This window comes from Epinephelus lanceolatus, chromosome 19 (assembly GCF_041903045.1).
Source record: "Epinephelus lanceolatus isolate andai-2023 chromosome 19, ASM4190304v1, whole genome shotgun sequence".
NCBI classification, from domain to species: domain Eukaryota; kingdom Metazoa; phylum Chordata; class Actinopteri; order Perciformes; family Serranidae; genus Epinephelus; species Epinephelus lanceolatus.
The window spans coordinates 35,256,234-35,269,290 of record NC_135752.1 but is presented as its reverse complement, the minus strand read 5'-3'; the positions used below and the strand labels follow the sequence as shown (position 1 = coordinate 35,269,290).

The 13,057-nt window shown below is 39.6% G+C and overlaps 1 protein-coding gene across 2 annotated transcripts; it reads right to left on the bottom strand.

The window, feature by feature from the left end:
• Nucleotides 1–2,671: 2,671 nt before the first annotated feature.
• ash2l (ash2 like, histone lysine methyltransferase complex subunit) lies at nt 2,672–12,464 on the bottom strand. Of its 2 annotated transcripts, XM_033646075.2 has the most exons (17): nt 12,358–12,464; nt 10,959–11,025; nt 10,374–10,519; nt 10,190–10,278; nt 9,976–10,070; nt 9,520–9,615; nt 8,684–8,779; nt 8,495–8,570; nt 8,269–8,286; nt 5,552–5,651; nt 4,941–5,158; nt 4,687–4,854; nt 4,309–4,502; nt 3,757–3,849; nt 3,575–3,673; nt 3,430–3,489; nt 2,672–3,328 (listed from the first exon to the last, which is right to left on the bottom strand). In XM_033646075.2, the coding sequence occupies exons 1-17, from the start codon at nt 12,414–12,416 to the stop codon at nt 3,221–3,223; spliced, it is 1,782 nt and encodes a 593-aa protein (XP_033501966.1). In that variant the 5' UTR covers nt 12,417–12,464; the 3' UTR covers nt 2,672–3,220. The 2 variants fall into 2 exon arrangements, with proteins under 2 accessions (XP_033501966.1, XP_033501967.1); XM_033646076.2 differs by lacking the exon at nt 8,269–8,286.
• Nucleotides 12,465–13,057: the final 593 nt, after the last annotated feature.

The following is a 13,057-nucleotide window of genomic DNA, read 5'->3' as shown; positions in this document are numbered from 1 at the left end:
TTAATGTAACCATAGTTTACAAAACATCATGCTGCATTGAAGAGCAGTTGAAAGTAGAGATTGTGACCATTAACTCATGAGGAAGATGTTTACCAAGGTAATAAATCAAGTGTTAAGTCTGGTTTTGCAACCAGTAGGGTCGCCCCCTGATGGCCATTAGAAAGAATGCAGGTTTGAGGCACTTCTGCATTAAGGTTAAAATAGTTTTGAGTTTTCAATTCGTTTTCCTATTTCGTTTTAGTTCAGTTTCAGTTTTTCAGAATGTTGTGGCCAGGTATAATGTCTCAGAAGTGCGTAGTTACTTAAACATACAGACTGCATGGTTGGAGTACTGTGTAGGAACGGCCATAATGTTTAATCTTTGCACTTCTTTAAAGTCCGATGTGAAGCAACTGCAGCATAGTGTCATCTCCTAGAATGTCAAGTCTGTTCAGTTTCTGTGGTTCAGTGTCACAAGAGTTGATGGAAACTGCTGCTGCCTCCTTTTTTGGTTGTACAATGTTACAGCCAAAAAAACTAAAGCTGACTTTACATTTCTTTTCATTTAATTTTATTGGGGTTTTTTAACCAGGCAATGTTGTGTCAGTTTAATTTTTGTTGTTCTTAAAGGATATTGTTTTCATTATAGTGTTCCCACACATTTTCATGGACAAAATTTCAAAACTTTTCCATGACTTTTCAAGGACCCTTAACATTTTTTTTTCTTGCGCAACATTTTTTCCAACATATCAGACTCAAACTCTATTCAAACATAGTTTCAGCTAATAGGCGTACCTGAAGGAAGAGACAGAACATTGTCACTCATCGACACATATTAGAGCTATGTTACATTGACAGTTACAGAAAATAATTTGCCGGTATGTTACATTATGTTGAAGGTTATCCTGGGAAAATTACTGTAATAATTTCAATGCACAAATTCCATGACTTTGATATTTTTAGCTTTCCAGACCTTGAAAATATAACTGTGAAATTCCATGACTTTTCAAGGTTTTCCATGACTGTGGGAGCCCTGTATTTAGCTTCAGTTTGCGACAATATTTTTCACTGCTTATTTTTGTTTTAGTTTACAATAATAAACGTGTTCCGCATTGGCTTTACTTTTCAGATTTCCATCCACAGGCTACATCCACGTCTTTTATACAGTTTATGTTCATGTTTAAAAATTATTTAATCAGTTGTGCTGTTTTAGCTGAAATGGCTGATATATACATACAATACGCCAGATTTTTTTTATCCAATTGTTCCGACTGTAGTGTAATGTACTGATTTACTGAAGACATATACTGTACCTTTTAGCTGACCTTTAAAAGATATGTGTTGAAGCAATATAATCTGTGCAACTGACAAATTACACACTGGTTTAATATTTCATGTATTCTTATGACACACACACACACACACACACTCATTGAGCACTTAAGCATTGTGGTGGAGAAGTACCTAGGACTCACTGTGAATTATTTCTAAAAATAGCATGAGGATGGGTTCAGAAAACACTAGTGGAAAATTAGGGGAATTACAGCTTGTCCTGAGAATGACCCTAGTAAGAGGAGGCGGTCTTAGATCTAGGAAAAACATTACTCAGCAGAAATATGACACCATTATGGTGGAGAAAAAGTGACTCAGCAGAGGTGGGATATGTTACGATCAGAGCCAAGTGGGAAGGATTAAGGGAAAGAGATGACTCAGCAGAAATTCTACGATAAAAGAGTGAGCGCAAACAAAGAAATTCCAGCCTTGCTCCGGAGCTTGGCTCATTTGGGTTGTGATGTGTTTGTTGCCTGCGAGCACATTAAACTCAGTTGCATCTGATTCTACGTGTCGCGAGCTAACCGGCCCGGCTCGGGACCTTGACTTTTTTGCTTCTACACTAGCCACAGTTTTATTCAGATTAAAAGGAGAAATAAGCAAGGCATATAAGCACTGTTTTTTCTTTCTACTGAGGCCCCAAAAAAACTACTCATGTCTACAGTAAACAAAGGCTATAACTTCTGAGGGTTCATACGTGGGCCTTGTTCATTATCATGCTTAAATGATAAAGTGATAAGCTGTTAGATATAAAATTTATCCTGAACAAAAATGACCAAAACACACTGGTTTCACATTTCCTTCTGGTTCCAAGTATGAATATTTGCCGATTTTATGAAGTCTTATATGACAATATCTTTGGGTTTTGGATGGTTGGTCAGATGAGACAAGACATTCAAAGACGACACCTCGAATTTGTTTAAATTTTTCAGTATTTCCTGACATTTTATAGAACAAATGAGTAATTGTGTAAATAATTAACAGATAAATTACTAATGGAAATAATCTGTAGCTGCAGCCCCACTTAATTTTAAAGGCTCACAAGACAAAAAGGTCGGGAACCACTAGTTCAGTTTTAAAGTGGGTTTTTATGAAGTACGTAGCTATAGTCAGTATATTACCTGCAGCAGACAGTGGTCATCATTATCCTACGTTTGGAGAAGCAGGCAGGAGTATCGCCACAGAAACCAAGCAATGAACGACTTTGGACATTTTAAAGCACAAATGATTAATAAATAACTAAAAATAATTGTTAGTTTCACCCCTACTTCATTTTAAAGGCTCATGAGCCACACTGATTTGATGTCAAATGCACAAATCTTTGTCTGAAATCCAGATTTAATGAATGAGTTCAACTTCGTCCATGTAGCATTTTTTTTATTTAACCCAGAGTATAAAACAGTAAATAACTGACACACATTGTAAAACAAATAAAATTAGCAAAAAACACTGAATACATGAAAGAGTGCAGAATTAACAGTTGTCTACAGATGATGTGTGAAGTGTTAGAGTGGGTCCGTTTGGCCGCAACAATACGCAGAGCGTCAGAGGTTCGACTTGATACCCAGAGAGATCTCTCTACAGCAAAACAATAACTTCAAAATATACATATTTGAGAGCGGAGCACCAAAAATACGTTGATTGAGTTGTCAGATGTTCAGAGCGGAATGTCTGCTGATGGCACGTTAACAAACAAAGATACGCAGCCATTCAATATTAGCTTGGTGTAGCCTTTTTTTAGAGCATATTCATTATTCTCTTCATGTCTTGCGAAACGAATATCGCAAGAGCAGAGAAAAACTTCTCTGAGCTACAGTTTGCTGCAGCATGTGGTGCTTTTATTTTACTGTCAGAGGTCGGAACAATTGTTTGACTGGGGCGTGTGTGCGTACTGACTATCAAGCCATGCTCATCCTTCCCACGGAGGGCTGCGCCGTCCATCCACATCTGTCTCCACGTGGTACAGCATGTCAGCCAGAGTGTGTTCGATCACAGCGCCCCAGCCCATGTCACTCATCTGAGACGGAGAGAGGAAAACAACCACAGAGGATTAATCCAACAGCTCAGTGTGAGGTGTGTTACCTGGGCGAGGACGTGATTCTTTACAGACTCTCTCACCGGCTGGTACTTGAGGTCCTTTGGAGGGTATTTGAAATGTGGCCCAAAGTTGACTGACACCTGAAAAGAGACAAAGAGGGTTAAGTTAAGCAAACAAAAAAGAATCAAGAAAGCAAAAAATCACCAACACAACGTGCGTACTGACCGTGCAGCTCTTGTAGAGTGAGATGGCGGGGAAGTACATGCCTTCAAACAGATTCTCAAAGGCAAGTCCTTGGCTCACTCCGTTTTTATAGAATATCATCTGGAAAACAGGATCCATGCATCAACAGCAGCAAACGGCACCATATTTTCACACTGGTTTTACTTTTAGAGAGGTTTCCTCACCCTGCTGGGGCTCATTGACTTCAGGCTTTTCTCTGCTTTGTCCACGTAGTCCTTCTCCTCAAAGTACAGGTAGCTCTTGAACTTAATAAGCGCCTGAAAACAGAACAGATTCGAGATGTGAGAGTGATGATGTGTGCTGAGTCAGACTACGTTCTCACACTAATACATTTTCATTTTAAAACAACGCTTTTAAACAAAACCAATCTCTGTCCACACGAGAATTTTAGCATGGTTACAGACCACTGCTAGTCAAGGCAGTTTAATTTCTTCTGGAAAAGAGTCACGTGATAGAGGTGTGACGAATCAGAGAAGGAGACATGACCGATGACATTCATCAGGAAGTGAACATGTGTGTCTGCGTCATCTTTCTCAAAAGTTTCCTTTTCTTCCCATCAAGACTGAAACACATTCCAGGGTCAGCAGCATTTTCAAAAGTCTCCATTTTAGGGTTTTGAAAGCGCCAAGTAGTGTGGACACTGGCAAAATGTACGCGTTTCAAAATGAAAACACATTAGTGTGGATGAAGCCTCAGCGTAGTTCTCATTGTGTTACCTTGTCCTTGTATGTGTCAGGCAGAGCTTTGGCGGTCTCTGTGGCGTCGGGCAGCTCTATGAAGAAGCCCAGCGTGTCTCCCTGACCGTAGCTCGAGGAGTAATGCTTTCCTATCGACTGGTGGAAGCGTGTGCCCTTCTTGCTGCGCCACGAGTAGCTGAACTTGTCATAACCCAGAGGTGCCTGCAGGTTGCCTACAATAAATAACAACATTTCAAGAATTAGAATAAATACCTGCCTCGATCTGTGTTTTAACTAGACTGCAAACATTATTTAAAAACTCGGCAAATGACAACTGATTTCTCTCTCCTCTAACTCAAATTTGCATATTCTTCCTAACTGTACAGAGGTTCTGTGTAAGAGAGGAGCGCCACTGACCGAGTGGTTGAGACCAACCAAGCCTGGCCGCCGTCTCTGCAGGCATGTCATCAACTGTGACCTCAAAGTACCAGGCGCCCTTTCGGACACCGTGGGAGGCTCGCACCATAGAATAGCCCTTCTCCCCAGTCACAGTCAGACGGTCGTCAGAGATCTTCAGCTGAGGCGCTGCAACACAAACATACATTTAGTTGTGTACACGACAAACCAACATGGTGTGAGCTGACTAGAAATGTGTTCCAACTTTGCGGTACCTCTGTCATGTAAGGCCAGCAGCACTCTCTCATACAGACAGGCTCTGTACAGATCACCAGGTATGGGTTTGCCAGCCCAGCAGTCCAGTTCGAGCTTCTCAGGATCTGGAGCGTGAGGATCTGGTTCTGCCAAGATGTAACGGTACCCGTCTTTATTAAACGGGTGCTCCAGTGGGTAGCCATGAGGAGGCAGGCGCTGGGCCGAGAACAGAGGGTCGCTGCGATGAGGGAAGGAGTAGAAATTTGTTATACATCTTCATTTTTAAGCGATACTACCAGTCTTAGTACTTAGTTCGTCAAATAATCCCACGAAAAGACCAGAACGAGGTAGAATAAACTCCTCGTGGTCGTATGCCTCCACAAACAAGTCAAGTTGCTGTTAAAGTTTATATCTATGTCTGTAAAAACATGGATGCCAGTATCAATATCAGTACTCTTAAAGGGATGCCGATTAATAAAGTACTTCATTAGATATCTTTTTTCTCTACTTTCCCCTTCTAGGATATTTTAGTCGATACCTTAAAGGTTTCGAGTACCAATACCCAGCTCTAGTTAACATGGAGTGTGTGTGTGTGTGCGTGTGTGTGTGTATGCACGGACAGTTCTTATACCTTCTGGTTCTCTTAGTGGCTCCTGCAGCTGTGCCTTCCTGTTGCTGCTGCTGTTTACGTTTGGCCCCTCTTCCTTTTCCCGGACCAGGAGCCAAAGCACCTTCAAAACAACACCAGACAGATTACACTCCTGAACATTAAGAAACACACACCACACACACCACACACACACACACACACACACCCATACAGACACAGGCAGTCAGTGGCAAAGGCAGCATCAATGCAGTTTAATACAGCAGCCCTGCATTAAATCCAACCTCACCTTCATGGTCATTCACTTGTGATGCTGTTGAATTATACTGCCTTACAGTAAGAGGTGTTTCTGATATTTTGTCCAGCCCATTTATACCAGTGAGTTCAAATGTTTAAAACACCTTTCTCCTCTGACTCCTACCTTCATGACGGACTGCTATATTAGACTGCAGTAGTTTTAGCTTGGTGTACTTAATAACAGGATCATAAGACCAGCAGTGCTCCAGACACAAGTCTCCAGAGTACAGCCTACATTTGGAGAGAGGACAGAGGACTACTGAGAACACTCTGTATACAGATGTCAGTCCTCCCCACAAAGACACACCATTTTAGACGATGTGGCCACTATCAATTCAGAAAATCTCTACTGTCATAGAGAAGTCTTTTCATAACCTTTCCACACCATCAATGCCACTGAGCACACACACACACACACACACACACACACATATACAAAAAGTGGAAGCAGTTTATTAGGCGTTTGGTGTACACAGGGAAACAGCAGGCACAAAAAGGCAGGAATTAGTTGGCGTGGCATTTTCCAAACACTATCAGCCTCTTTAATGTAAACCACATCGTTCTCTCATTAAGAAACACTAATCTTTAGGGAGACAGATGATGGGATCAGATTCTCTACTTACTTCCTCCAAAGAATAAAATAATATCAGCTAGATGGAAAATATAAATAACGTAATTAGGCTCCAAGAAAAATTATTATTCCTTCATATTCATAAAAAATGATTTATCCATTGGCACCTGGTTACCAACAAAACAAAGCCATAAAAAAGATAGCTGTAGTTCAAGGTTTTTTTTTTGAAAAGCTGTGTCTGTTTCTCTATTTAATATGTAAAACCATATAAGGTCAGCTTGTTAAGTTATTAGCACATGAACATATATAACAAAACATAAACGAAAAGAAAACAGTTCCTAAACATCTGAGAAAGGTAAATGGTTATTGAACTTAAGGTTGAGCCACTCATACGGCACATAATAATAACATATAGTTATTTTTCAAGGGCGGGTCCATCTGCGTTCTTGTTTGGGTTTTACAAACGGAAATGTCTGCTCAGCCGTTAACAAAAAGCAGTGACTTAGGCCACCGTTCTCCTGCTTTGAGTTAGCTGCTAACTGCTACGATCTGATTTTTAAATCTCCCCACGGTGGGTTGCACACATAACATGTTGTCAAAACGTCACACATGTCCCATATATGGTCTCGACTTGCCAGCTGTACCTTTTATACCGACATCGTTTTGGTGACCTCCAATGCCAGTTTAAGGGGCTGTACACATGCCGCGTTTTTTGAGCCCTCAAATTCATCGTTTTCAAGGTAGACACGCAGCAGGCACACTCAAATGCCAGAGTGATGCCGTCACAGCACGCATGCGTTCCTGAGCACATATATTTCAGGGCACAACAGCTGCGCCCCGAGATAAACCCAGTTCAGCTTTTTGAATGCAGCAGCACACACCGCATGTCATGAGACGAGGAACAACCAATCGCAGCCCACAGATACTTTTTCCTTCATCTGTAAATATCAGTCTGTGGTAAAAATGGAAATGTTGATCATTTTGGTGCAGAGCTGCCAGAGCAAGTCCAACACACATAAACAGTGCCTTGGAGAAGATCAGCTCTGCACTCAGGATTTCACGTAAATAGGCTGTAATATGCTGTTTGTTAAGGTCGCTTAGCAACCTCAGATGCAACCTGCTGCCAGGCTCATGAAAGCTGGCACAGAAAAGACACAAAAGTAGAGCCCAGTGCCCGACCTTGCGTTTTCCAGGCGGTTAAAAATGAATGAATGAATTTTCTTTGCAGGAACAGACCGTGAAGTGCTGTAACTGACCAGATCAGAATCGAGTCATCAACAAAGCCCTGTAATAACAACAACTAAAAGCTAAAAATGGACCCGCCATTTAAACCTGTCATCATCTTAAAAAAACACCCTCATGTTTAGCCAACAGCTACATAGTAAAGTCTCAGGACTAGTTCTGCACTTTTAAACATCTACTATAATTCATTTGGCAGAATGAAGGACTATGTGGCTTAAAGTCTGATGACAAAAATTCCAAATGGAGAAGGAAGAGAGAGGATGAGGCTAATTAGCATTGGATGAAGGCCAATGGCAAATTAAAAAATGGCACTCGGCTCTCACATATGATGTCGTATGGAAAGCAGAGGGTCATTTCAGTGAGGAGATTTTTAGGGATTTCAGAGCCCATTAGCAGCAAGCCAGAGACAAGGAAGCTATGTTCACCGATCAAAGGCGGGCAAAGCTTTCGGGAGGGGGGACCAAACAGATGCAGAGCGCAGACAAGGGGGGGGGGGGGTTTACAACTGGACGTGGATGAAGTTGCCCACAAGATGCTTATTAAGGAGCCTCAGGGCCAACTTCAATCCAGAGGGTTACAAGACACAAAAACACACTGATCAGCTCCAGATGCCAAAATACCACATATTCACCTGAGAAAGCAGATCCACCTGGAACACAATGCACAAAATGGCCATGGTCATCACATTTAACAGGCTCTCACTCGCAGCTTTGGGGAGTTTATATACTAACCAGAGATGTGAAAAATTCCCCCCTTGTCCTTTGTTGATACAGAATGGTGCAACATACTTTTTTATCTGTTTTACAAGTAAAATATTTATATTTTTCTTGAGTTTAGATTTTGTTTTCAATCCTTACCATTCAGCCCACCAGCAGTGGGAGCAGCAGTGGTCTGTTTCTGTGTGTCATATGAGGGTCCAATGTTTCCCAGGTCCTACAGAAGAGTAAGAACAACTGAAATCAGACTTCAGAAATAAACAAGCATTTTCTGTTTCTGCAGCACAAACCTCTTTCCTACATCCTGTACTACAGCTGAGTGATGAATACCTGGTCCAACAGGCCAAATTTGGGGTACTCCTCCTCTGGGTCTTTACTGCCGGGGTCAGGGTGTTCCTTGACGAGGAAGACATCTCGCTCTTTACTCTGGAAAATGAACAAAAGCACATTACAAACACAGACAGTTCATATACAAGATGTATATAACGCAGACAAAGTGTCTCTTCCCTTCCTCGGCCTGTCTGTTGATGCAATATGCATAAATAAGATTAACAGCCTAAATAATATCTAAAACATTTTCCAGCACTAGATTCATTTGGAAGGCCAGGGAAAACTACTTTAACTCTCCTTTCAAACCTACTTGATCCTTTTATAGTCATGTTATAGTTTAGTGTCCTCTGCTGCAAACCTTTAAACCTCTGTAGCTCCAGTGCTGTGTGCAAAAAGCTAACGTACAGCTCTGCCATTTATTTTATATCATTTTTCATTTACATGTTGTGCAGCTGTATATTTTCTTACAGGTAAAAAAATCCATCTTTAAATTTTATTTTATCACAGTCTGTTTTTTATAAAACTGCTTGTGACGTCTCAAACGTGGCTTTGACTTGAAACTGAAGCCCGTTTAGTAGAAAATACCGAGATATATATCATGTATCGACATTCAGACTGTAAATACCGAGACGTAATTTTTGTCCATATCACCCAGCCCTATGTGACAGCACGTTTCTTTCCACAAAAGGGGGCGTGGCCTTGGAAATGACACCAAAATTCCAAAATACTCTCAGTAACGATGCATATCACATTGATCCATTTGTAGATTTCCTCCATAAAGTGATCAAAAGTTTGGGGCTGCAACAAATCAGCAGGTAGTGGAGATTCAACATTACCATTGTCTTCACTATGTTGTTGGGCCAGGTGAGCTTCCCCGGTCTCTGACGAGTTGTCATGCACTCCCAGTACTTGTCAATGAATGGTATAATATCCTGCAGAAAGCCAGACACACATTTCCATTATTAATTTGGTATTCATAACCACATTAAGGGATTGTTAACATGATTTTTTCAGAAGTCAACATTTACATAATTCCATTTGTTGTGTATCGAGCAGCACTACATAACAAAACAGTGAAAAATGCGAGAATCTCCTTTTTATGGTAAATTAATCTTCATTCGTGCACAGAGCCAACACTTCCTGGTCACTTTCACTTTCTATGTGTATAAATCTAGCCACACCTATCAAGTCCAGTTGATTTGAAAAACCCAATATCAACTACACTTCAGTAATAGGGCTTCAGAGATCCACATCAGCACCAACAAAAGTTTATGACAACACGTTCCTCTCACCTTGTCTTTGGAGAACATTGTCTTTGGGTGCTCGTCTTGTGTCCTGGACCGCCATGTCAGGTTTGCCAGTGCTGTGAGGCACATCTCCTTCAGGTCTAAAACACAGACAGTAGCACTAGCTATTAAAAGACTGAGAGTGCTGATTGCAAATTCAACAAACCTAAATCCCCCGCTTTGTTAACTTGAGGTAGTCTGTAACACAGAGAACACCTACTTGCTTGTTTCCTGAGGAAGTACGTGTTGCCGCTGTGATGGCACACATTGCAGTGGAACACATAATTAGTCATGAAGGGAAGACAGGTCCTGTAGAGGAGAAAGAGAAGATATTATCATGAAAGATATCAGTACTGTATACTCAGATAACTGCTGGTAATTAAATGAAAAATAAATATACATACGCGGTGTCGATGCCAAACGTGTCTGCAGTGAACCACTTCATACACAAGGCACACTGCAGCTCCACCTCTCCCAGCTGTCTCCCACTCTCCTCATCTCCAGATCCAGTCAGAGCATCAGCAGCCTCCGAGCCTTCGCCAGCTGTTTCCTGTGAGACAGAGACAGAAAGTTTGCTTATTAAAAACAGCATGTTCACAACAAAGTCACTGAAGAAAACACAAAGTAAAAACAAAGTCAAAATAACATTATCGGGTTGCAACAGTATGACATTTTCATGGTATTACACAACTGCTATTATTATCAGTCAGAATGACCCTGAAAGAGATGAAAACAGGAGAGTTCTTTTTGGTTATACAAACATTTTATTACTAAAACACAAACTTGAAACTGTCTTTTTAGTATGTGTAAAAAGTCTCCCCTTTGAAAATAATGAAAATAAAGGTGAGAGTCGCCTTCCAGTTGCATTTTATTTTTAATAACCTAAATAAACAAATGTACACAGCATGATAACCGTCAACTTTCATATCACAGCATACCTTGAAACCAGTATACTGCTGCAACCCAATGACATTATCAAACCATTTTACCATTCCCTCTTTGCCATTTGATGATTCAGTATCCATGCTGGTGGGTAGTTCCCCAAATGTAGCATCCCTGAAAGTCAACAGAAAGATTCATCACATATTTATATGCAACGGTGGCAAGTTCACATCACCTGGTTAAAACAGCAGAATAAAATCCTCCTTAAATGTTGAAACAGCCCTGGAATATCACACTACACCGGTCTTAATTAACACATGAAAGTCACTAACCTATGACCGACCAGTTACTTGTACAAAGTATTCGTATTTATTTCCAAACAAAGAGTTTCTGCTTTGTTTGCATCCTTTCTCAACCAATTACACTTTTTCAGTTAATGTGCTCATGTTCAACTGTACAATTATGTATTATGTATGTATGTATTATATTTTTGTAAAAATGTGAAATGCTTCAACATAAAGAGACAAATGTCCCATGTCAACTCTTACGTGTTCACCTGCCTTCCACTTACTATTGGATCTATCTAGTGGTGAAATGTAACTAAGTACATTTACTCAAGTACAGCACAATTTTGAAGTACTTGTACTTCAGTATTTCCGTTTTCTGCCACTTCCTAACTTCTACTCGGCCACATAAATACCTAACTGTGACTAAGGTTAAGGAGGTGTCCTTCAAAATATTCATAAATATTACCCAGCCAATCACTACATGCAGATTTATCATGGACCATATCTCTTAAGATTTATTATTGGAAAATGTGGTGTTTGGTTTCATTAAGTACCCAAGAAAAGAAGCCAAACCTTTTTTTTCCTAATTCATTTGGTAATTATTCAGTCTTTCATTCATAATTGTAAGTGTAGCAGTAATAAACCTCATATTGGTTATTTCTGTGATACTGAACACTGTATGAACCTGCTCTTTGATTTTAAGACACTTGACATCTGTAGGTCTGATATTATCTTTGTATGGTGTGGTATCCCCCTGTATCTTTGTATACTTTCAGCTGTATGCTGAATTGTTTTTACACTCTGTTGTTTAAATGAATAATGGTTAAAAAAAAGTCTAATAATCAGAAGTACACTGTGTTCGCTAAAACTATCAATATTCAAACGGAGTCTGGTGCACGGGGGTTATTCATATATATGATTATTAGAGGGACATTTAAATGCTTATAAAGGTTTAAATTAACCTCAGTAGACTATACTATGTCTGCCGGCAGACAGGCTAACATTAACCTGTCAGATATTTTAATGTTGTCTCTTTACAAAGACCAGCTGAGCTGTAACGATTTCTCTGTCGAGCGCTAATGCTAGCTAGCTAGCTAGTTTGCTAACAGCGTTTATGGCTAAACAAGACCGGAAATGTCGTTTAAATCTTCACATATTATCAGACTCAAGGCCTACACGTTCGTAACAATGGAAAATATCTTGCATGAAGGCGACATACCCTTCTCCCGTCTCCGGTTCGGTGGTAGCAGCACTGCCCGCCTCTCCTTCAGACGCCATGTTTCAAATCAATGAAAACAAAAAAAGGAGTTCGGGGAAACAACTTCCGGGTCGATGACGTGTTTCCGCTCAGCAGCGACACCGCAGGTTCACACAGCAAACATCATCACAAAATATCTCATTATATTTCCAGCTTCTGTCTTTACAGATATTATAACAACTGGCAGTAAAATTAAATTACATTATATTACTAATCTAAATTATTATGACAAGAAGGCTTTTAAATAATAATAATAATAATGATAAAAATAAATAAATAAATAAATAATAATAATAATAATAATAATAATAATAATAATAATAGATACATTTAAAAAATAAAAACAGATTTGGTATGATCTTGAATTTTTTTTTTTTTTTTTTTAAATTATGAACTCTGTTGTAATGTAATCACATTTCTGGCAACATTTTTCATACATTAGAAAATAATCTTGAAATCTTCCCCCAACTTCTTTTCTGTCTTAAACAAATTTGAACTATAAACATAAAATATTTAATACTGCTAATAAAAGAAAAAAAAGCACAAAAGTTACACAATATTCAAATTCATTTTCCCACTGTATCAGATAACTGAGATACATTTATATTTCCCCTTGTAAAGTTATGTATTTGACTTTATTTTATTTTTATTTTATTACCAC